This window comes from Plectropomus leopardus, chromosome 19, assembly GCF_026936395.1.
Source record: "Plectropomus leopardus strain MGB_pleo_1.0 chromosome 19, ASM2693639v1, whole genome shotgun sequence".
NCBI lineage: Eukaryota > Metazoa > Chordata > Actinopteri > Perciformes > Serranidae > Plectropomus > Plectropomus leopardus.
Window position 1 is genome coordinate 16,895,174 of NC_142194.1, and position 23,017 is coordinate 16,918,190.

General features: G+C 40.2%; 1 protein-coding gene across 6 annotated transcripts; it reads left to right on the top strand.

Annotated features, from left to right (window-relative positions):
• The first annotated feature begins 2,209 nt into the window (after positions 1-2,209).
• Positions 2,210-22,636, top strand: brsk1a (BR serine/threonine kinase 1a). Of its 6 annotated transcripts, none has more exons than XM_088070414.1 (19): positions 2,210-3,550; positions 4,885-4,979; positions 5,209-5,294; positions 5,722-5,862; positions 6,980-7,096; positions 7,344-7,377; positions 7,827-7,895; positions 8,052-8,198; positions 9,195-9,226; positions 9,385-9,549; positions 10,814-10,911; positions 12,164-12,317; positions 12,431-12,491; positions 15,172-15,802; positions 16,687-16,735; positions 16,840-16,963; positions 17,249-17,502; positions 18,639-18,728; positions 19,132-19,271. In XM_088070414.1, the coding sequence occupies exons 1-18, from the start codon at positions 3,466-3,468 to the stop codon at positions 18,700-18,702; spliced, it is 2,406 nt and encodes an 801-aa protein (XP_087926540.1). In that variant the 5' UTR covers positions 2,210-3,465; the 3' UTR covers positions 18,703-18,728; positions 19,132-19,271. The 6 variants fall into 6 exon arrangements, with proteins under 6 accessions (XP_087926540.1, XP_087926539.1, XP_087926537.1 ...); XM_088070413.1 differs by having other exon boundaries at positions 2,211-3,550; positions 18,639-18,725; positions 19,117-19,254; XM_088070411.1 differs by having other exon boundaries at positions 2,212-3,550; positions 17,292-17,502; positions 19,132-22,636.
• Positions 22,637-23,017: the final 381 nt, after the last annotated feature.

A 23,017-nucleotide genomic window follows, 5' to 3' on the forward strand; every position in this document is an offset into this window, starting at 1 on the left:
GCTGATGGTACCTTGATCTCATATGTGTGTCCCATCCAAACAAACCAGAGAATATTAGGATGAGCATGTTTTTCCCGTTTCTATTTCTGCTCCGTAGTTGGATACAAATCCTTCTGGCTGCGTGTAAATCAACCAGCTAGGCGCAGATGAAGATGGGCTTTGGGGAATTATCCGCCCACACACAACATTTCAAATTGAGATTTTAGAGATTTTTCAAGGCACTTTACAGATGATACATTCAAATGTCCTACTTACTCTTTTTTTAAAAAATAAAACTGTCATCCCTGCTTGATTCATTTAAATCAGCACCCAACAATTTTCCATTTCCTCTCTGGATGATTAGGTGTAATGGTCAGATTTTTAAAAAAAAATTAGATTTAAATGTCCCACGAGCCTTGCCTGCTGGTGAGACTTTCCAGGACATTGCTGCTATGAGGTATCATCTTGTGTCATAAGGTATTTAATTTACAAAAACACAAACTATTAATAAATGAATAGAGCTGAGACATTCTATGCAAAATATGTGCTTTAAACTATGTTTTTTTACAGCAGACATTTTGACTTGTCATAGCATGAAAAGCACACGTGAAAGTAATAACATTAACGATGGCTCAGTTGACTGCAGAAATCATTAATGTTATAAAAGTCACCTGTGCCTTTTCTGCTAAGAAACGACAAAATGTCTGCTATGAAAAAAGTCAATTATGATTTTACAGCACAGCACAGCTTTGGCTTTTGCTGCACATGAAAAAATGTGCCAAATATCAATACTTTTATTAGATTAACCCCCTCAATCAACACAGAATGTAAAAACAGGCTACTACATTTCAAGTAAAAGCCCTTCCCACAAGAAAACCTAGAATTTTATCAGTAAAATGTACAGAAATAAAGCTACTCAAATGGTTCCTTTCACAGTGCAATATTCATTGTATTATTGTTTCATTATTATGAATGCATTGCATATGAATGCCCATGTGTTTATGTAATAGCTGGTCAAGGTGGAGCAAATTTAAAATATATTACACACTGCTGGGTAGTTTAATCTATATAACAATAGGTTACATACATGTACTATGGGTTGATTGTGCGTTTTATGTGCAAAATACTAATTTGAAAAGTACTGCAAATACCTCAAAATGATAGCTACTTATCTCTTAAACATCTGGATTGAGATTGGTTTTCTTGTGCAATGTTCAGACACCTTTAACCAGCATTTAAACCTTTAAAACTTGAGGAAACTGGTTTAACACAGGGAAAAAACATAATGAGCAACTTCGTCCAGAAACAATATTCATAATACTGTTAATTATATACATAAAATTATGTTACAGAAAAACATATATATTTACTTTTTTAACACTTTCTTGAGGTCATTCAATTCCTTGCTAATTTCTGGGTCATTTCTTATTAAGTTTATTTTTTTGAATGCATGGGGGGAAATGCAGTGGGCAACTTTGCAACAACAGTGCTGCGAATGAAAATAAATAAATGAATAAAAAAGTGACTATAAAATACCCTAAAATAGCTTGGGGGTTATTACATATTATTTTAAAAACAAACAAACAAACAAATAAAGAGAAAAGGATACCTATAAATCTGTTTGTTAAAAAAAATCATCTTTAAAATGTATATTACAAAAGGAAAATGGACTGAATGAAAATATGCTTTTTCATTTTCTTGGTCATTTTCTTGTTTATTTATGCAATCTTGTGACTTTTTTACTATTTCTTGCTATTTCTTTGGCCATTTTTAAGTTGCTCGTTGCTTTTTCCCCATGCTTATGAAAGAATTGAAGCCAATTTGCTCAGGTTTCAAAGGATTAAGCAAAGTATTTGGGTTAATTTAAGTAACTTCCACACATCAATTACGGTGCATTTTGTGTTTTTATCTGCTACTGCCACTAAGGTAAAAGATCCAAATGATTCTTTCACGGCTGCGTGCTTCCAGTTTCCCCAGCTGCACCTTAAATTGAATCTAACTAAAGATAAATTACACCTGTGGGAACCAGTGGCTCCAAAAGGCCAGAGGCATCCTCTGTGTCAAGCAGCGTCCCATCCGCTGCCTCTGGCCATGTTTACAAATGTCTCCCATAAAAACTGAGAGGGGGGTGTCCGCAGCAGCTCTCGGGGCCCACACTGTGGCCACAGTGTTGAGGTGAATGCAGAGATAAGCGTATTTTGAGGAAGATGATCAGCAGGAGCAGGAGGAGGAGGGCGGAGGAGGAGAGGCGAGAGGAGAGTGGATGGAGAGAGAGTGGGACCCGGATGCTGATGCGAGTGAGACGAAGGAAGGAAGAGGAGAGAGAAAATATCGATTTACGGCAAGAAAACCGAAGGGAGTATAATACAGGGGGCCTTTACCCTGCGTGAACTATTATCAGAAGTGAGGAGGGGAATCAGGCAGTCGATAATAGTGCGGGCTGATCTGCGGATATCTGTGTTTTTTTTTACCTGTGTATCCGCCGGTGAGGGAGGAGGACACGCCAAAGGAGAGAGGAGGAGAAGATGCTGTGATCCGCTACTTGCAGGGATGTAGAGAGACGGGGAGAGACAGGGAGGGGGAGGTCTACGCTAAAGATGGTTGTTTTGCTAAGAATACGCGTTTCACCTCGAAATATTGCGAGAATGCGGCGGCCGTGTGATGAATCTTACCGTTTGGCGATGCCCAGAAACTTCAGGAGGTGTCGGTTTTTTTGACAGGCGGCGCGAGCGAGACGGCCGTTGGTCCAGGCGTTGAAGCTAAAGCTAGCCTCGCTGCTGTGTGGGAGAGCGGCGGCGAGGCTAAAATAGCATGTTGTTGCACCTGTAAAACAGGCCTGACAGAGAGAATAAAACTGATTTAATTTCCAGTGCTAACATCCACTTGACGTATTTGACGTTTTGTCGGTGGACACAACCAGCAAAGGACATAAATCTTTGCAGCAGGCGTGAAAACACTTTGCTATATAACGTTACTCCGCGATAATTTTCTTACTAACCGTCATATATAGTTAACGTCATACACGTACAAATAAGCTAATGTACAGGAGTTTAGTTAGCCTAGCTTGTCATGTTTATCTTTAGGGTCAGTATTTAACGCATAAAACCACCTAGTAACTTGCTGTCATCTCAGTTTCTCTGCTTTAATCCATCACTAGCAAGCTGTTGTTGTTTTTTTTGTTAAATAACAACGTTATACATGTTTAATGCGCTTCAGAACATAAATATTTAGTGTATTAACCAGGTTTAGGTGAAGAATGTTTATTTATCATCCAGATGTTGTAAATCAGCACCAGTGCTTTTTTTTTTTTACACCTTCAGTGTTGTCACTGAAATAAAAAGGCAGTCCTCCTTCTAAGTTCAGCACCATCTTATATTCCACAATAACTGTATAAGCTGTATAATATCACAGTAATTGCAATAACAACTGTGCAGTAGTAGTAGTAGTAGTAGTAGTAGTAGTGTATTAGCCTTCAGTAAGAGCAGTATGAGTAAGGAACTGTCTCTGAGTCAGTCAGCTCAATATGTTGGGCCCTACCGACTGGAAAAAACTCTGGGGAAGGGACAGACAGGTGAGTACACCAAACTGGATTTTAAACTATTAGCCTGTTTCATGTGGAAATGTATCATGTAGATCTGTCAACCTTTGTCATGTCAAGGACCCCTACATTTGATACACATGAGGTCATGGAGCCCCATTTTTATAAGATTTCAGTCAGGGACCCACATCTGAAAAGATTTTAGTTGAATGATATGATTAAGATTAGTATTCTGTAGCTTCAATCTAGAGCCACAACAAGATGTTCATTAGGGACTGTACTGTATTTATCAGAGAGGGAGGGGGTTCTGGGGTGTGATATGTTTTGTTTTTTTCGATATATCATGACCCTCTCCATAGCTACAAATGTTTTTCTTGAACATGCATGACCCTCCCTTCACTCAAAATAACAATATTTCACAGTTTCTGGTCATGATAAATAGTATAATTTTTGATATTTTTAAATCTGGTTCAGTTTTGTAAGATATTTTAATGGATATCTTTTTCATACATGATAATAAATTGAACTGATCTGGATTTTTGGACTGTTGGTCAGATAAAGCATACCATTTAAAGACGACACCTTCAGGGTTGGAAATGAACACAGTGGCAGGTGGATTCCAAAATTTACCAGCCACTCAATAGATTGCCATTTGTTTTTTGTTGTTGTTTCTTTTTTCTGGTAAGAAGAGCAAATCTAGTAGCCACTTGCATATTTTACCAGCATCTTGTTTGTGGCTGGTTTAATTTCCAACCCTGACATAGGCTCAGAAATATTTTAATATATATAATACTTTATGACATTTTGTTGACAAAATAATTAATCAATAATCTAGAAAATAAAGGATAGATTAATAAAAATAAAAATTACAGTTGAGAAGAAATAGTATCTTTTATGACTCTTACTTACATTGAGCTCCCTTTTATAATGAATTAAAGGTCCCATATTGTAAAAAGTCAGAGTTCCATGTCTTATTTAATATTAAACATTTAGAAGGGCTATATAAATACTGTGAAAGTATCAAAATACTCTACTGAGAAATGTAAACAGTCCGTATTCAGAAACTGGTGCCTTTAAATGAGCCATCTGGATTTCTGTGAATTTGTGATGTCACAGTTATACGAGGGTGAAAAGAGGGTGAATACAGATACATCCAGGCAGACAACATAAGAAAAATACTGTGTTTTTTGTAAAAACACAAAATACAAGTATGACCCTGAAAATGAGAATAATAACGGACTTTGAAATTGTGAAAATAAACTAATCCTCATTTTCTCAGGACCCCCTGTTGTTGAGAGCCACTGTTGTAGATGCCTCTGTCATGCCTGTCTGTCTCTTATTTTTGTCTCATTCATTGCGTCTTTCAGGACTGGTCAAGCTCGGGGTCCATTGTATTACGGGTCAGAAGGTAGCGATCAAAATAGTCAACAGAGAGAAGCTGTCTGAGTCAGTCCTGATGAAGGTACAGTGTGACGCGTCGCGGTTGTTGCAGTGACGATAATGCTAATTTTGTACATAGCAAGATGTGCTATGCTGTACACAAACTGCTCCATATTCTCTATATATAACTTCTGTATTAGTTCAGATATTAATCCCCGTTCTGTTGCTTCAGAAATGACTGAGTGGCTTGTGTGCTCTGCTTTACTATCTTCATCTCTTTTTCCGTACATCTGTTTCTTCTCTTTAACCAGGTTGAAAGGGAGATTGCCATTCTGAAACTGATTGAGCATCCGCATGTGTTGAAGCTGCATGATGTTTACGAGAATAACAAATACCTGTGAGTTCCCTCTGCATTCAAAAGAGCCTCATAGTCGGGCTGAGTGCAGTCTGCATGCTCTCTTTCTTTGGTGCTGAATACTGAACTTTGGAGCGGGATGGGTATAAATATTACTCTAAGAACTATATTAATCTGCTCTCATCACTCTAATTCTCACTTTCACTCCATCTCCTGCAATTATTCTGAAAAGTTTTTGATCTATCTTGAGGGAAAATACTTGCCAAAATGCTTTAACGCTGATGTAAAGCAGCTGTCAGAGTAGACAGGCAGGTTGAAAGTGACAACATACTAAAAAGAAATTACAAAATCTCAGTATTGCAATGCTAGAATCCAACATCCTAAATTAATATCTCACACTTTTAAGACTGGCCTTTTCTCAATTTAGGTAAACGTTTTCAATCACACTGTTGTCCCCGTGTGTGGACAGGTACCTGGTGTTGGAGCATGTGTCAGGAGGAGAGCTTTTTGACTACCTGGTAAAGAAGGGCCGGCTGACTCCGAAAGAGGCCAGGAAGTTCTTCAGGCAGATCATCTCGGCTTTGGATTTCTGCCACAGTCATTCCATCTGGTTGGTTTTTGCAGAGAGCAGTGGTTCTTAAATTAAACTCTTTAAACAATGAAGAATCGATGCGAATTTGATGTGTCATGGCAGAATAAGTCACAAGCTGCCTTAGTCAGTAACATCAAAATGTATCCTAAATACTCTTCTTCAATACTGACTTGATGTTTGCAGGCACGTCCTCACTTTTTATGTGGACTAATTGCCTTTTTGTGACAGTGTGTCAAGTAACGAGTAGCAAAACTTGTTGTGGCGCATTAACCAATATTAAAGCCACAGTTAAATTAGCAGTGCGTACGATTTAGCGGCATCTAGTGGTTAAGATCATACATTGCAGCAAGCTGAAAGTTCTCCCATGCACCAAGCATTAACTCCTGGTTAGGATACACTCAGTGTTCATTGTTCAGGATGTTTGTACCAGGACCCAAATTATTCGCAGAGGTCTCTTCATCTCCAAAACAAACACATCAGATGATTTAAACCAGTAAAAACACTGTATGAAGCCATTTCATATGAAAACATCAGTGTTTCCTGATGCTGTTCGGCTCCTCACATATGTGCCGCTAGCCCAGCACCTATTATTGGGCTCACCATTTTTCTGTGATAACTTGAGATCCAGACATTCAGGAGGTTGTTACTGAGAGCTGAATTATACACTGAGGTCTTTTCCTCTCTAAAACAAACACACTTTGCGATTTAAACCAGCAAAACACTGAATAAAGCGGTTTCATATTAGACATCAGTGTTTTTTCAATGGTGTTGAGCATGTCGCAAAGGGGCGGCTAACTATGGTGGCCAATGGAAAAATCTAGAGCCGGTGTTTGGTTTGTCTGTTCTGGGCTATTGTAGAAACACAGCGGTGCAATGTAACGGACCCCGCCAACAAGGACCCACTCCTTATGTAGATATAAACAATATATATCTTTCACAAATATAAACTCACAGATATAAACTTTAAGGTAATGAAAACACAATTCTTATTTTCTTGTGATTATACACTAAAGTATACTTATTATATCATATTTCATATCTGCCAGTATATCCCTGCAAATCCTACACGTGACCTTAGGTGTAAATTAAGCTGAAGCACCAGCTTTGTCTCACAGTATGTGTTTTATTTGTGCAGTCACAGAGACCTGAAGCCTGAGAACTTGCTCCTGGATGAAAAGAATAACATCCGTATTGCAGACTTTGGCATGGCCTCCCTACAGGTGGGAGACAGTCTGTTAGAGACCAGCTGTGGGTGAGTACCGAATCCGTGAGTGCATTCATGAATAATGTGCACACACATAAAAAAGGCTCATATTTTGCATTTCAAGAATAATGTAAATCTATGCATATTACATATGTTTCTTCACGATAAAAAGTGCATTAGTTGCCACAGAAACTAGACTTTAAACAGCATCAAGTTTGACTATTACAACTATTACTGCTAAATCTTCCAGAATTGTATGGATAGTGATGTTTCTTTCATTTTTTTTCATTTATAGATCCCCACATTATGCTTGTCCTGAAGTTATACGGGTAAGTGCTCTTCAAATGTTGGTACCTGAAATATCAATGAGCAAATGATGTCAATTAATTATTCATTTAGTGGCAAATACATCGTTACTTGAGCTAAACACCAAGATATCACTAATTGTTTCAAAGTCATAAAAATGATTTTAAGATCCTTTACTGGGATATACAGTCTGACACCAGTCTGTTTTTGAGAAGGCACATTCATCTATAGTGATTAATGCAGGCACTACAGGATATTATTCAGTTTTATCAATTAAAAAATATGGTTTCACTGTGTTTTGGACTGAGATTGACTAAGAGCTGGATTAGAATGGATTACAGTGTTTATCAAGTGTTTTTTGGATAAGACTTGAATAAAATGAAAGTATCTAAGGGAATTTAATCAATCAGCGTGGCTCATTTGTGTTTTTATATAGTCAGTGTGTTATTGTTGCGGATTGTGTCTTCGGCAGGGGGAGAAATATGATGGGCGGAGAGCAGATGTGTGGAGCTGTGGGGTCATCCTTTTTGCTCTACTGGTGGTAAGTCTTTCATTCCTGTTTTCACAGTTACAGTTTGGGTCTTTTATCAATTCCCCTTCATGCATTTGCAGGTCTTAATTCCCCCTTTTCAAGCCAAGTTTATTTTTCATCATATCTGTTTTTCCTCCCCCTCCTCACTCTCTTGCTCTCCTACAGGGTGCCCTGCCCTTTGACCATGACAATTTACGCCAGCTCCTGGAGAAGGTGAAGAGCGGGGTGTTCCACATGCCCCACTTCATCCCCCCGGACTGCCAGTCCCTGCTCAAGGGCATGATTGAGGTCAACCCTGAAAAGAGGCTCACGGTATGAGAGAGTGCTTGTACACGGGGGATTGGAATGCAGACTAAACACCTGGGCTACGGTCGAATAGTCAGCATATGCCTTTTTTTAAACACTTTTGTGAAAGGTGTGAGGGAAAATTCATAAGGACTTAAGAAAAGACAATTGCAATGCACTTACACTATTACGGTGAATTTTATTGCCGTGGGTCCATGGATGTCTAAAGAGAACTGGATACAGTGTTGGAGACTGTTCATCTCTATCAAAGTTCCTCAGTGACACAGGACGCTGAGAAAAAGTTTAACTTCCCCAGTATGAAATTACCCGGATCTTCTCCATTGTTGGGTCCTTAGAGCAAGTGCACTAGCGACTTTTGCCAGCCCAGCAGCTAACTTCCACTTTAGCCCTCTGCTAATTTGGATTTAGATATTATGATTTCTCCTGTAGACTCTCTAAATGTTATCAGACCAAATAGATCAAATCTTGATGGTAAAATGGGTCTGCTAAGCAATTGGATACACACACGGGGACTCACATGCACTAACATGCATGTATGGCACACCACAACAAAGAACAGAGAAGCTCGCATTATAACACACACAGAGGGAGTGTGGCTCCATCCTCTGCTCAGAGCAGCATTACTCAACTTTATCATAGCAAATAGTTGTTTTCGGCCATATTAATGCTCTGACTATCACATGAAGCCCCTTTAATGTCACATGTGGAGAAGTTTTTCATGTATTTGGGACAATTTCAGTGTTAACTGCCAGAATAACATTAATTACTGGTTCAATGACATTTCTTCAGCACACATAATGATACACAACTTTCTATTATTTTCACAAAAACAAGAAACATCGCAAAAAAAATGTTATTTTAATGTGCAATATTCAGAACTGTGTCGTGCGTGCTAAGAAAAGTGTCTGGTGCGAAGTGTTTATACTGCGCAGCTCTGCGGCCATCTGGCTGTTAACAGACTGTAGACACTAATGGCCCCATCTGCCCTGTCACCCTTTGCAGCTAGAGGCCATCCAGAAACACGCCTGGTATCTGTGAGTATACGTTCATTTTTACATACTTGACTGCTGAATGGAATACTAATTTAAAGTGATGCTGCATAGTAATCATGTACAGTCTATCTGTGTCATCCATGTGTGTTTCATTGTGTTGTATTTCATTGTTGTTGTGTGTGTGTGTGTGTGGCTCCCAGGGGTGGTCGTAATGAGCCATGTCCCGAGCAGCCTCCTCCCAGGCGAGTGTGTGTGAGGCGAATCTTGTCCCTGACTGAGCTGGACCCAGATGTGTTGGACAGCATGCACTCGCTGGGTTGTTTCCGAGACCGAGGCAAGCTCACGCGTGATTTGCAATGCGAAGAGTAAGTACTTTCTCAACTCCTAGCATGACTGTGTTTCACAGTGCACAGAGTCACAGAGAAGATAGAAATACTTACAAATAATGCAATGAAATAGCTATGCAATAAACACGCTATGAGACGATATGAACTGAAAACTGAATCATATAGAAATCATATTATATTATATGTTGTACAAATGCATTTATTTCAGGACTGTTGTTTAGGGCCGTGTACAGGAGTTAGTGTTTATTTTGGTCACTCAGTCATGCACTTAATGAGTTTCAGCATCCTATTTTTATTGACCCCTGTGTATTGTGGACAGACATTTTGAGTGCCGTCTGAAAGCAGTGAGAGGATATGGCTTTCTCTCCATCGTGCCACGATGTAAAACTCCTGTTCTGAGTCACTCACCACAGGGTTAACGCATGCAAGATGGTGGATCGACTAAATCTGTGTGATCTAGCCTTGCAAATATCAAAGGCGTAATGCAGTCAGGTGCTCCTTGTCACAACAAAGTAGTACTGAGGACTTCGAATGACGTGCTGGTTTTTGCTAAAAAAAAAAACGTCTGAGTTTGTTATTATGACATATTCAGTTTACTGCAGCCTTTGGAGGATTCAGCTCCCGAACATACAGTAGTGAAGATGGTATTGAAAGGAGTCAGTATGTGTTTAGGTGCCCATTTTAAGTTCTGCAGCGATTTATACATCATAACTCAAAAAACAGACAAAAAAAGCCAATAAAATCTGTGATTCCAGCTTATTATTTGCGAATATTTTCTGGTTTCTTTCATCCTCTTTGGCAGTAAACAGAACATATTTGGATTATGGACAAAACAAGACATTTGTGGACATTATCTTGAGCTTTGGGAAACAGTGATCACATTATTCAAAACTTTCTGACATTTTATAGACCAAAGAACTTCAAGAAAAAAAAAACTTCAGAATTCAATTAAAATAGAAATGAAATAATCAACAGATTAATCCGCAGTGAATGTAATCAGAAGATGCAGCCATAGTCCAGTCTATATATATTTATATATATGACTAATATATGTTTTAGTGGGGAGCAGTGGACAAACTCATCATCGTCAGATGATGTCTTTATATATGTGTGTGTGTGTGTGTGTGTGTGTGTGTGTGTGTGTGTGTGGTGCCACAACCTGCAAATCTTTCTTAGCAGGGTAACGTACTCTAATCAAATGACTCCTTTCTGCATTGTTCTAAATATTCCCAAATTTTGACAACTCATCTGATGAGTGTCATTCTCTCTCTGTTTGTCTCAGGGAAAACCAGGAGAAGATGATCTATTACCTACTGCTGGACAGAAAAGAGCGCTACCCCAGCTATGAGGATGAGGACTTGCCTCCGCGCAATGACGTAGGTCAGTCTTTAGGGGGCAGGAGGGATCCACTCACGGGAGGGAGCCGCTTCTCCCAGCCCCAAATTCTGAGATTGTACCGGTCTGTAAATCTGGTGCTAAACACAGGGACCCATTACCTCTGCCAGGATTTTGGGATTATGGCTTTGTAAGCAAAAAACCTTTCCAGTCTTGTCTGAAAGTTATAGAAAATGATGGTATTTAACTGGAACTACATGCAACATTTTACCAACAGTAATTCATAATAGCCTTGTACGATAATCAAACCAGACTTCACAGGACATCTGCGAGATATCTCTGTGGGACAAGATTGGGAGAGGGCAGCTATTCTGTCTGTGCAAATCCAGCTAAGTTTATCACAGTCACAGATGGTGCAGTGAGCCAAAGGCCTGTGGAAAAAATCACTTTCAACATAACGCAAAAAAAATAAATAAATAGAATTAATGCATAGTGACAGAGTGACAACAGGGAGCAGGGTGATGAAGACACAGCAGCATGTCTTACTAACAGGAAGCAGTAGAGTTTATAAGATAAATGTTTTTTGATTTGAGAAACATTTTAATACCGCTTCCAGGACGAAGACTTTTTTTTTTTCCAATCATGCTTTTTATGGTGTCCATAAGAAAAAAAACTGTAAAAAACTAAAATACAGTTTCATGAGTTACATGTACATAATATGAAAGATGATAAGATGGTAAAAGTATATTAAAGAACAAATTATTCAACAAAAAAACAGAAAATTAAAATATAGAAAAAACAAAAAAAATGTAAGGAATAAACAAAATACATTCACACAAGAGGATACATGTATATCCCTGTGATTCCGCCTCCACAGTAGCTACATATGTTACATACTGTGCGTCAGGGCAATTTAAGGCACATTTATCAAAGTGTAAAAAAAAAACCCAATTCATACATAATTAAATAAAAATAATAATGGTTAAAAAAGGTATAGATAAAAAATAATAGCAATAAAAAAGCAATAAAAAGATACAGAAATATTTGTAATTAATTACAGGAGAAAGAAAAACAATACAAATTAAATACTATACAGATTCATTATGAAGTAAATAATGTTTGCATCAAAACTATTCATTACACAATATTTTCAGGAGAAAGAAATCTTTTTGGGAGTGGTCCTGTTTCTTTATGGTAGCACCTCATCATATGTAACGCTGTTTAAAACATGTAGCTATAACATAAGCTTTGAACTGATGTTGGTGAATCCTCGCACCTGTATGTTGGTGTTTAACAGCAGACCCTCCTCGAAAGCGTGTTGACTCTCCTATGCTGACGCGCCACGGCCGCTGTCGCCCCGAGAGGAAAAGCCTGGAGGTGCTGAGTGTCACCGAACAGGGGTCACCCACCCCGCCTCGCAGGGCCCTGGACACAGCTGCACACAGCCAGAGGTACACTATATTGTGCTTACACATATGCAGAACACACTAAATATTGCACACCAAAACTACATTCGTCGCACACGGTTTCTTGTTGGTTATACTCCTGTTGGTCTCTGCGACAGGTCTCGCTCAGTCAGCGGAGCCTCAACTGGTCTGTCCTCCAGCCCTCTTAGCAGTCCCAGGGTAAGGGCCTGATGGCCAACTTTTAACAAACTGCACACAAACAATGTGCTGCTTTTATTACCTGCACTATCTTTGAATATGATGCAAGCATGCATTATAAAAAACTGCATTTTTGTCATTAATTTATATGATTTTTCTTTCCCCTGTAACCTTGTAAAGTTCAATTTATTTTCCCAGTTCCTCTTAAAACAATAGTCAGGTGAACATATGAGCTTTGAAAGCTGTTATCCACCAGTTTATGCTGGCCACTGAATGATCCCTTCCTAATGCAGCTCCAAACTCACAGTGTTTTCAGTTTAGTGTGGACTTTATCTTGGGCTTTGATCACATTTTTCTTACATTTTACAGACCAAACAACTAATTGGTTCATCAAAAGAAATAGTCACCAGAATAATCCATGATGAATGTAATCCTTAGTAGCAGCCCTAGTCCAGTCTGTTCTGGTAAATACATGTTTTAGTGGAGCACAGTGCAAAAACACATCATTAGATGATGTCTGTATGTGTCTGTGTGGTGCAGTCACTCGCCACAACCTGATGAGTCGCTCACTGTTTTTATTGTTAGAATGGGCAATGTTTTTAGTTTAGTATTCCCTCTTTGTGTTATTGTCCCTCTACTGCAGCTCAGCAATGAAACACAGTCCAAGAAGCTCCATGTTAATGTAAGATAAACTTCAGCATTTTTTACACAGAACAGGGACTCTCTTAATGGGAGGAACGATTACAGAAAGCAAAAACTGATAAGAATTGTTGTAAGTGAACCTAAATGCAGAGCAGGAGGTAGATAAATTACTGAAGTGGGAGATCACCAAGGTGAGTGAACGGCTGGTGGGCATGGTGGCAAAGTAAGCAGAGGGAATGAGCTGGCAGGCAGGGACACAAGTGGTATCTACTAGGAGAGTTATTAGAGAAGAGCCCTGAACAAAGCTACCATTGAGACTGAAACAACAACCTGGCACTGAGTGGGAGAAGAGCTGCTGTTGATATACTCAGTGGTGATGAGCTGATTGCCAGCAGGTGACGGTGAAGTCAGGAACGACACACACACCTACACAGAGAAGCAAAGTGGGGACATGGAGGACATAGGAGGAGTGGGGAATGTGGGTAAACAGAAGGGACAGACAGCCTGTATAATGTTTATATGGGGACCTGACTGTTGTTTTAAGACACATTTGAACAATTGTGAACTGCCTCTGTTACACTCACATGTTATAGTCAGCAAGATTGTCCTCACAAACTTATAATTTTTGAAGCAGAAATTCAGAATTAAAAAGCTAACATTAGGCTATAAACTAACTACACTACGGTCACATGACATGATGATGCTTTGTAGTCTCATTGAACTACCTTATGGCAACTGCCTTCTATTCAAAAGTGGGATATTTATTGACATTTTTAATGCAAAAGAACAAAAAGTGAAAGTCTCCTCGGTTTGTGTTAACAGAACTTATTTTAGGCATCTAACTTAAAAACCCGTTGACTTCCAGGAGTGCTAAAATGCTAACTCATTTGCTGGAGCTATGACTCAATCCTGGGGCACTTTGTTGTGCTCATATTTAGGCCATTATAACAGTTAGAATCAGCACAATTAGACTGAGCTTTAAAGGCCAAATAAGTGCGTACACATTTATGAAATGTGACTCTGTTTTTTGTGCTCTCAATGTACATATATGGAAATAGACATACAGTAAGGACAACAAAGCCAGGTTATTGATAGTACTGTTAACAATTTGAAGTTTGATAATTTAAAGTATTGCTGACATAAATCTTGGATTAGGCAATAATTCAGTAATATATTTACTTCATACATTTTGTGGCAATATGCCTATATCAACATGTTGTACCACAGTTCATATGGCTTAAAGGCCAGATTACTATTTTTTTTACCAATATGTTGCTAAGAATTTCATCTTAAATACTGTGAAACATCATTTTTTGTTGGTTGTTTGCCAAATTTGGATTGTTTTGCTGATTAGATTGTAAATGATCTATTTTGGTATGCTGTGATAATTATAACAAAACATGTTTTTGATGGTATGGCCCACCCGGGCATTAAAATGCTTTAAAATTTCTAACCACACTTCACAATTCCCTAAAATATCCATTTATCAAGCTTCTTAGTCATTCTTACACATCACCACAACAGCAGTTCCTCAGATTCAATTTCTCACCCAGCAGGAGGTTTTTGTGTCATTTTTCTCCTGTCTTCATGTCACTTCTCTTCCTTACCATGCATGAACTAGTTTTATGTACAATAGAATGTTTAAATGAGATGATTAATTTGGGTTTATGGGATAATTTGCTTTCCGTATTTGCTCAGTGTTTCCAAACTGCATTAAAACTGACTATATGTGTTAAATTATTGAACCTTAACTGCCAGCAAACACTGAACAGTAACAACTTCACTGCCACTGTCCTTTGTCACTGCATTTTTAACCCTGTCACTGCTGCCACTACACACTCACTCTCATAAGATACAAATGGCGCCAAAGACTAGAAGGCGAAAATGAAAGCTTTAGCACTTGTAATATGGCATTTAACACTTTCACTGCTCACAAGATGCACTCTTTTGTCATGAAGCATGATATTCATTTCCATCCTTTCTCCATGTTCCATCCCCTCTCTTTCTTGTTATCCATCTCTCCCACCCCACCCCCCCACCCCACAAACCCACTCTCCAGTCCTATCAAAGCCCCGTCTTCACTTTCAGCCAATCAGACGTCACCTCTGCCACCGCTACCCCCCTCACAAAGGAGCCCAAACAGGGAAACGCCACCACTCCTCGCTCAGCACGGGCTCATGACAAGCCTAAAGCTCCCCCCAACCCAAAGACCCAGACCCTGCCCACCAAAGGACCGGCAGACCGACCCCATCTGCAGCCCATCAAATCCCTGCCTCTGCACAACCCATCCTCCCGCTCACCCTCCCCCTCTCCGCTCCTGTCACCCATCCCTCGTTTCTTCTTCCCCTCGTCCTCTGTCCTAAAGTCAGTGACTAAGAGCTTCTACCCAAACTCTGCCCACTCTGTGCCGCAGGTAACTCCCCAGGGCTCTCCGTTGCCCACACCTTTGGGCACCCCTGTCCACCACCCTCACCACCCCTCCTCCACCCCGCCCTCCTCTTCCTCGTCCTCGTCCTCCTCGCGGGCGGAGGGAGGGGGAGGGGTGGGCTCACTCTCGCTGACCCCGCCCTCCAGTCCTGGAGGGGGAAGCGGCATGGCAGCCAGCAGCTCCGCCCACTGGAGGACCCGCCTCAATTCTTTCAAGAACAACCTGTTGGGTTCGCCCCGTTTCCATCGCCGTAAACTGCAAGGTGAGTTTTGTGTGTTTACCTCACTATTGATTGGGACTTACGCCATTATTTTATCTATTGGAAAAGGTGTGAAACAACAAAGCTAAAGAAAGTCATCCGTTTTAAAAATGTTCTTCTGTTCTAACACTGAAAAAATATTTTTCCTCTCCAGCATAGAGTATTTCAGATCTCTGTATTGACAATGAATTACATCTAAATGATTATTTTCCTCTGATTTACAGCTAAAGATCTAATATTGTACAAAAATGTTAATGTCAAAGGGACAGTTCACCCCAAAATCAAAAATACATATTAAACCTCTTACCTGTATTACTGTTTATCAGTCTGGATTGTTTTGGTGTGAACTGCAGAGTGTTGGAGGTATCGGTCACAGAGATGTCACATTCGGCGTGAGGTGCTCAAGGCATCAACAATACATTTTAAAAACTCATCTGCAGTGTCTCTTTCCAGAAATCATGACCCGTTACTCAAGATGATCTACAGACCTTGTCGTGAGCAGTTTCATTTACATGATGCACCCTACATTTTACTCCCGTATACCACAATGCAATGCATTTGTGTATTTCCGGAGGAAGAAAATTCCAGCGTCGTGTCCAAAATCTCGATCAGTCATTCCCCTATATAGTTCGCTTTTTAATGCACACTACATAGAGAATCATGAGTGAGTGAATGGACGGTTTCGTAAACAGTTAAGGAAGCAGCAGAGATAACAAAATAAAACAGGAAGTGCAGAGTCCATGGTGGACTGTTACAGATATCTCCAACACTCTGTATCTTACACCAAAACAATCCAGATTGATAAATAGCACTATAGGTAAGAGGAAAAATATATATTTTTGATTTTGGGGTGAACTGTCCCTTTAATTGTGAGTCGTCTCTTACAGTTCCTACGTCAGAAGACATGTCCAGTCTAACACCAGAGTCCAGCCCCGAGTAAGTCACACTCCTTGAGATAAATTGCTGAGGTGTTTTGAAGTGTGTTTTGGGATGTTTTCTCTGTATTTGTTCCTACTGTGTATTTCCTGTCTGGCCACCAGGCTGGCTAAGAAGTCGTGGTTTGGGAACTTCATCGGCTTGGAGAAAGAGGAGCAGATCTTCGTGGTGATCAGAGACAAACCTCTGAGTTCCGTCAAAGCAGACATCGTCCACGCCTTCCTGTCTGTGAGTATCTGATGTGCTCTGTCTTTCACGTCTCTCACTGTCAAAGCTGGCTCGTAGAAAGCATGGCGCTCACTGTCAAAGCTGTAAGGACTTCACTTTCATACTGTACGCACTTCATTTCTTTTCATTATTTCAGTTTTCTCTTGATTTCAATCTTGCTCACTCGTGGCACGTTGACGGATCACTTTGCTTTCACCAATGGCTCACTCTTTCTCTCCTCTCCTCACCCTCACCCTTTGTCTCCCTATACTCACGTTGATCCCCGTACCTCTCCCGCCTCGTAAGTCTGTCGGTCTCTCTGCTTCTTCTCTGTCTCCCCACCACACAGATCCCGTCGCTCAGTCACAGCGTCCTCTCGCAGACCAGCTTTCGGGCCGAGTACAAGTCCTCCGGCGGCCCCTCCGTCTTCCAGAAGCCCGTCAAGTTCCAGGTGGACATTGCTTTCTCCGAAGGCGAGAGGGAGCGAGACAGGGAGAGGAGCGAGAGGGAGGGAAGGAGGGAGACGGGGATCTACAGCGTGACGTTCACCCTCATTTCAGGCAAGCAGAGCCGGGATTCAACCATTTTATTTAGGAATTGAATTAATATCCAGAACTATTAATATTTTGGTAATAGGTAGAAGGTAGATTTATTTTAGAAATTGAAATTTGTCCTTGAATCTACTACATTTTAGTTGATTTGAAATCACCAGCTATGAAAATTCCACGTTGCCGTTGATTACTCGTACAATTCAAACAATCGTCAACTCTGGTTTGGTTGAAATCAACCCCTTCACTCATCCACTTAGATGTGAAAATACGCTGGCTCTATACGCACTAAAACTACTGTATTTGAATGGAGTCTGGTGGAACCGGCGATGGCAATTTTGGTGTCGTTTCTGGTTTAAACAAAAAGGATCTTACTCCTTAACAAAAAAGGTTGATTTCCAGCTTAAGACAAACAGACAGATGTTAGACAAAAAAAGCGTTTCTGTGGTTTTCTCTGGCTGGAGGTGTGGACGGGATGGCTGGAGTCCAGGCAGAGATCACAAAATGGGTCTTAGCAAAGTAAAAAGCAAACAGGCAGACGGGCAAAAAACGGATAAGATCTGAAACAGAGCCGGACCTGTGTCGATACTGATCGCGTTGGGAAACAATCTGGCAGGGAATGATTGTCGAGCTCTCTTGCAGCTTGCAGGCTTGATTGCAGGCAGGGGTGTAGATTGATCAGTGCCACCAGGTGTGTAGAGAGAAGGAGTGCAGACAAGAGGTGAGAGGAGAACAAAGGAGAGACCAAACCAAAACACGACAGGCACACACCAAACACACAAAAGTGACTGGAAAATTGAAGCAAAAATCACACTCCCGCAGACACACAGGAGTCTAGGGCCCTTACATAACGCTGTCAGACACTTATAATAACAATCTGAGCTTGTCAAAAGTAAACGGACAGATGTGGGAGTTGAATCAATTTCATTTTCTTAATCTTCGGCAAGACATTTCTGAAATGACAGCATAAATTTGTTTCTTTTAATTTTAAGGCCGTACTTTATGTAGAATTGAGCACTGACATCTGATAAGTCAGTGGCCTATTTGACCACATTTAAAAAAAATATCTTAAAAAAGCAGAATTAAGGTTTTGCTACTCAAAGTTCTGAAGGTATCACGTTATACGTGCTTCCTTGATGCATCTCCAGGTCCGAGTCGCAGGTTCAGACGAGTGGTGGAAACAATTCAAGCCCAGCTTCTCAGCTCCCATGATCAACCCATGGTGCAAGCCCTATCTGGTGAGACTGCTTTCACACACTTGTGCACCCACCGGACGGAAACATTTAGCAACTTTCACCTTTGACTTTGTTCTTGGTGCAGTCTTATAACCACATAACCAGCACTTCTTTTTCATGTGCTGGAAACATGTTAAAGTATTTACACAAGAGGGTGGTGCTGCTAATGCTGCTCCCACACCGACTTTCAGACTAAATGCATACTCATATTCAAACAACTTTTTTTTTTCCTTACAGTGCCCTCAAAAGGATAAAAATTCCTGTAAGCATGTGTGATGAAAAATGGACTTGATACATAAAATAATGAAGGAGGCAGTGTCTTGTTCCCTTCTGTCAGTGAGAGAGGACTACTGTATGTACACACCGATACTCACTTTCCTGTTCTCCTCTCCTGATCCCTTCCCAGATGAGAAGAACGGTCGACCCCACGGGACCCCCACCCGCCAAAACTCGAGGCGCTCGGAGGGTGGGGGCGACAGGTGCGAGTGGGGCGACCGTGCAGATGGCGGAGGCATAGGAGGCAGCGGAGGAGTTCTGCAGCGCAGAGGCTCGGCGAAAGAGAGAACCCGACTGCTGTCCTCCAACGGAACCCAATCCCAACCGTAGGATAGAAAGCGAGACCGCGCAGCAGGATGCCTGAACCACACCGGACAGAAGACAGCGCAACTTCATCTCCAAGTATCCCTGCAAGCCATGAGCGACTCCTATTCTTCCTTGACTAAGTTATTGAAGGTGCTTGACCCTAGCAAGGATTGAGCCTCCCCCCTCTTCCCCCCCCGTCATGCTTTTTTTAATTTTTAATTTATTTTTTTTACCAACGTTTGGATCACCAGGATTCCTACCCTTAAATGAGATGAAGTGTTAAGGAATCACCCTTTAATGAAAAAAACAAAAAATATGTGAATGAGCAGTTTGGTATCCATCATAGATACAGCTTCACAGATCAAACTAGGAATTTTGAAGTGCTAATGTGCATGCCAGTTAGCAAATCAGCCTGCTAAAGGATGCTGAAACGATCAGATAGGCTAGCCTACCATATCATCATAATACAGTATCTGACACCAAAAAGAAGTAACAGTCTTGTGACGGTTCTCAAGATTAAAATTAACCGCTCATATCATTATCAACACGCAATTGCCAATCCATACTGAAAGAAATAATAGATGTATCGCAGCAGATGAAACCTAAGAGTTAGCAACCTGCTCCCGCTTCACCGAGCGGTGACGAGCTGAAACAAAAAGGTCCTGATTTTCTCAGGAGAGACGACGTCCTGGAATCCCAGCGGCGTCTTCTCCCGAGGTAAAGAAAACCAACAAAGTAAGCTAAGTAAGTGAATGTGAAAAAAAAAAACATATTTTTTTATTTAGTTTTTATTTATTGTTTACACATTTCTTTTGAGGATGTTAGTAGCACAGTGATTAGCAGTAAAGACTAACTGAAAACAGTGTCGGAGAGGGGATTTTTTTTTTTTGTTTCGTTTTTTTTTAAAGAAGGCGTTCATTTAAAAGTTTTGATTCTTTTGTATTTTCTTTTTACTCAGAGACAATATGAAACAATGCACCGACGATTTTCCGCATTGGACCCCTGTTGCTCTGGAGAAAAGTATTTTTTGATTTGAACAGAAATATGAACATTACTATATGAAGAAGAAAAAAAAAAAAAAACACTATGCGTGAATAGTTCCATGAACCTCATCACAGCTGTTTGTGCCCAGATTGAATGAGAAGAGCATTCCTGGCCTGTGGATCAAACAGACGCCACCTTTCTCGTCAAGCTTGTCTCCTAATGCCATAGTATTCATGTACTGACTCAAAACAAAACAACAAAAAAAAAAAGAGGAAATTCATCAATGGACATTCTCATAATGCCGGACCTGAAAAGGCTTGTGATGTCAATTCCTTGTTGAACTTCAAAATGGGAAGCAAGCGAAGAGTCTCTTAACCCCCCCGTGCTCCTCACTTCAGTGTTCACCAACAAGCCAAGTAGTCCATCACTGCACCCACGCTCGAGAGTCGCACCATTCTGCAAGCAGACGTAGCAGCTCGGACAGTCATGTATCACTCCAGCACTCTATCAGACTAGTCGATGTTTTTCACCAGTCTTCCATACAGCACAATATGCAACAAAAGTGCAGAATGTTTTCAGAGAGATACACAGTGCTACAGTTCTCTTTTTTTTTTTTTTTAATTTAATGGGATTTATTTTTGTTTTTATATTTGTCCAATTGCCTATCCATCTATTTATTTATTTATTTATATTTATTTATTCATGTATTTATTTGGTCACGTGCTTGTCGTGTTTTACTTAGATTTTATGCCGACAAAAATATTTCGAGCTTATTCAAGAGACTTGTTCTATTTCATTTCTCGTTGACACTCTTTTTTTTTTTTTTTTGCGCCTCTTTCCGCTAATAAGAACGACTGAAAGGGATATTTCGGATTTTTTGAACAGGGGTTGTATGAGGTACTTGTTCATAGTCGTTGTATTATTGACTACGGTGGATGGCGGTTGGCACGACCCCAGTTTGGAGAAGCAGGCTGGATTCCGACTCAGAAGCTAAACAATGTATTGCTGCGGATGGGGTCGACAAGAGAATACATTTTTGTAAAAAGTCAGACCTAAAAAAATAAGTTCAAGTCTTTGCTATATGTAGAGTATTTTCAGCAGTTTATTTAAATTTCCAACTGGAAAATGAAGCTGTTATGTCGCTCTCGTCAAAGCCAGACTCCGTGAAGAAAAATAGTGATTTAACGTTGCTGAACACAGGAGCAGCTGGTCTACTATTGCCTCGATCAGTTACTTTGTTATTTTGTGACTTTGGTGTTTAAAAGGATTCATTTAGATTCACCAAAGTCACACAATTACACAAAGTGAGTAGCTTTTCAAAGCAGCAGTACACCAGCAGCTCCTGTGGTCAGCGAGCTAAAATGCCTGTTTTTGTCAGTGGAGTCTGGTGGCTTTGACGAGACCAAAAATGGGAAACCGAAGTGCTTCTCCGTCGCAATGTGCTGTCTGACGGAAAGTAAATCGGTGAAAATACTCAACATATAGCGCACACTTAAAATGACATTAATTTTTTGGGTGGCTAAAGTACGTTTTGCTGTTGACCCCCATTCACAGCAGTACATTACTTAGTTTCTGTGTCCAACTGCAGCCTGCTTCTCCAAACTGTTGGGTGTGTCGACCGCCATCTACTGTTGGTAACACACTGAATGCAGATAAGAACCTCATTCAAAACCCACTTCAAAAAATCTGAACCACCCCTTTAAGTTCCTCTCATCTTTGTTTATACTTCTATCTATCACGCTTATCTCTGATAACTGGAACGTGTGTGAGACGGGTCGATGACGGCTGAGTGAGCGTGAACTGAAAACTTTGCAGCAGATGCATTTGGAGCTGATTTCACGTACAGAGATTTCGACTGACCCAGGAACACTGCATTAACTTACATAGCCGAACCCTAACGGGCGCATAATTTCTCACGCACATTAAATGCTTGCTGATTCGCTTCATCTCTTGCTTTGACGCCTTTGTCCCTTTGACCTGTCTGTCTGCCTCTTCACCTGTTGTGTAGCCATCACCACAAGAGAAACTGTACAGAGTTGTTTGCCTCACCGTCCGTACACACTCTTTGATTGCTCACCGTCACCAGTTTCATCGTTCTCATCACCACATCACCTTCACTTTTCATTGACCCAACTCTGGCTAAGATTGTAAACTATTCTCCATTCATAAGGGTCAGTAGAATAAGGTGTTTAAAAAAAGAAATGTCTGTATCATAATTTAAATATAAAAAGTGCACTATTATAACTATTGCCTGTGATAAAAAGAACAATTATGATTGAATTGATGGTCAAAATAAAGAGAGATCCACCTTATTGTTATGGTTACAATAATAAACCCTAAATTCATGTGTGTGTCGATTTAGTTTCTGGGTTAAAATGGTGTCTGTTCATTGCAGGTGTCTGTTTATTTTACCTCGCATTAATGTTAAAATGCCATTAGTTATTGTGTTTGCTATAATATCAAATACTTTAACTATCACAACATGAACTTAAATGGTTGATACATAAAAAAAAGACCAGCACCAAAGTTCATTCTTGATCTATGGAACAGTACTGTGGCATAAAAACTGTCTGAAAGGTCTACTTACAAGCTTTTTTAAGGAGCTTTTGATCACATCATGGTTTTCTCATTTTTTTATTTTTTATTTTTATTTATTGGTTTTTTTTAGAGCTCAGTAGAAAACTCACCACCACCATAATATAAGAATGTGAGAAGTGGGTGAATGT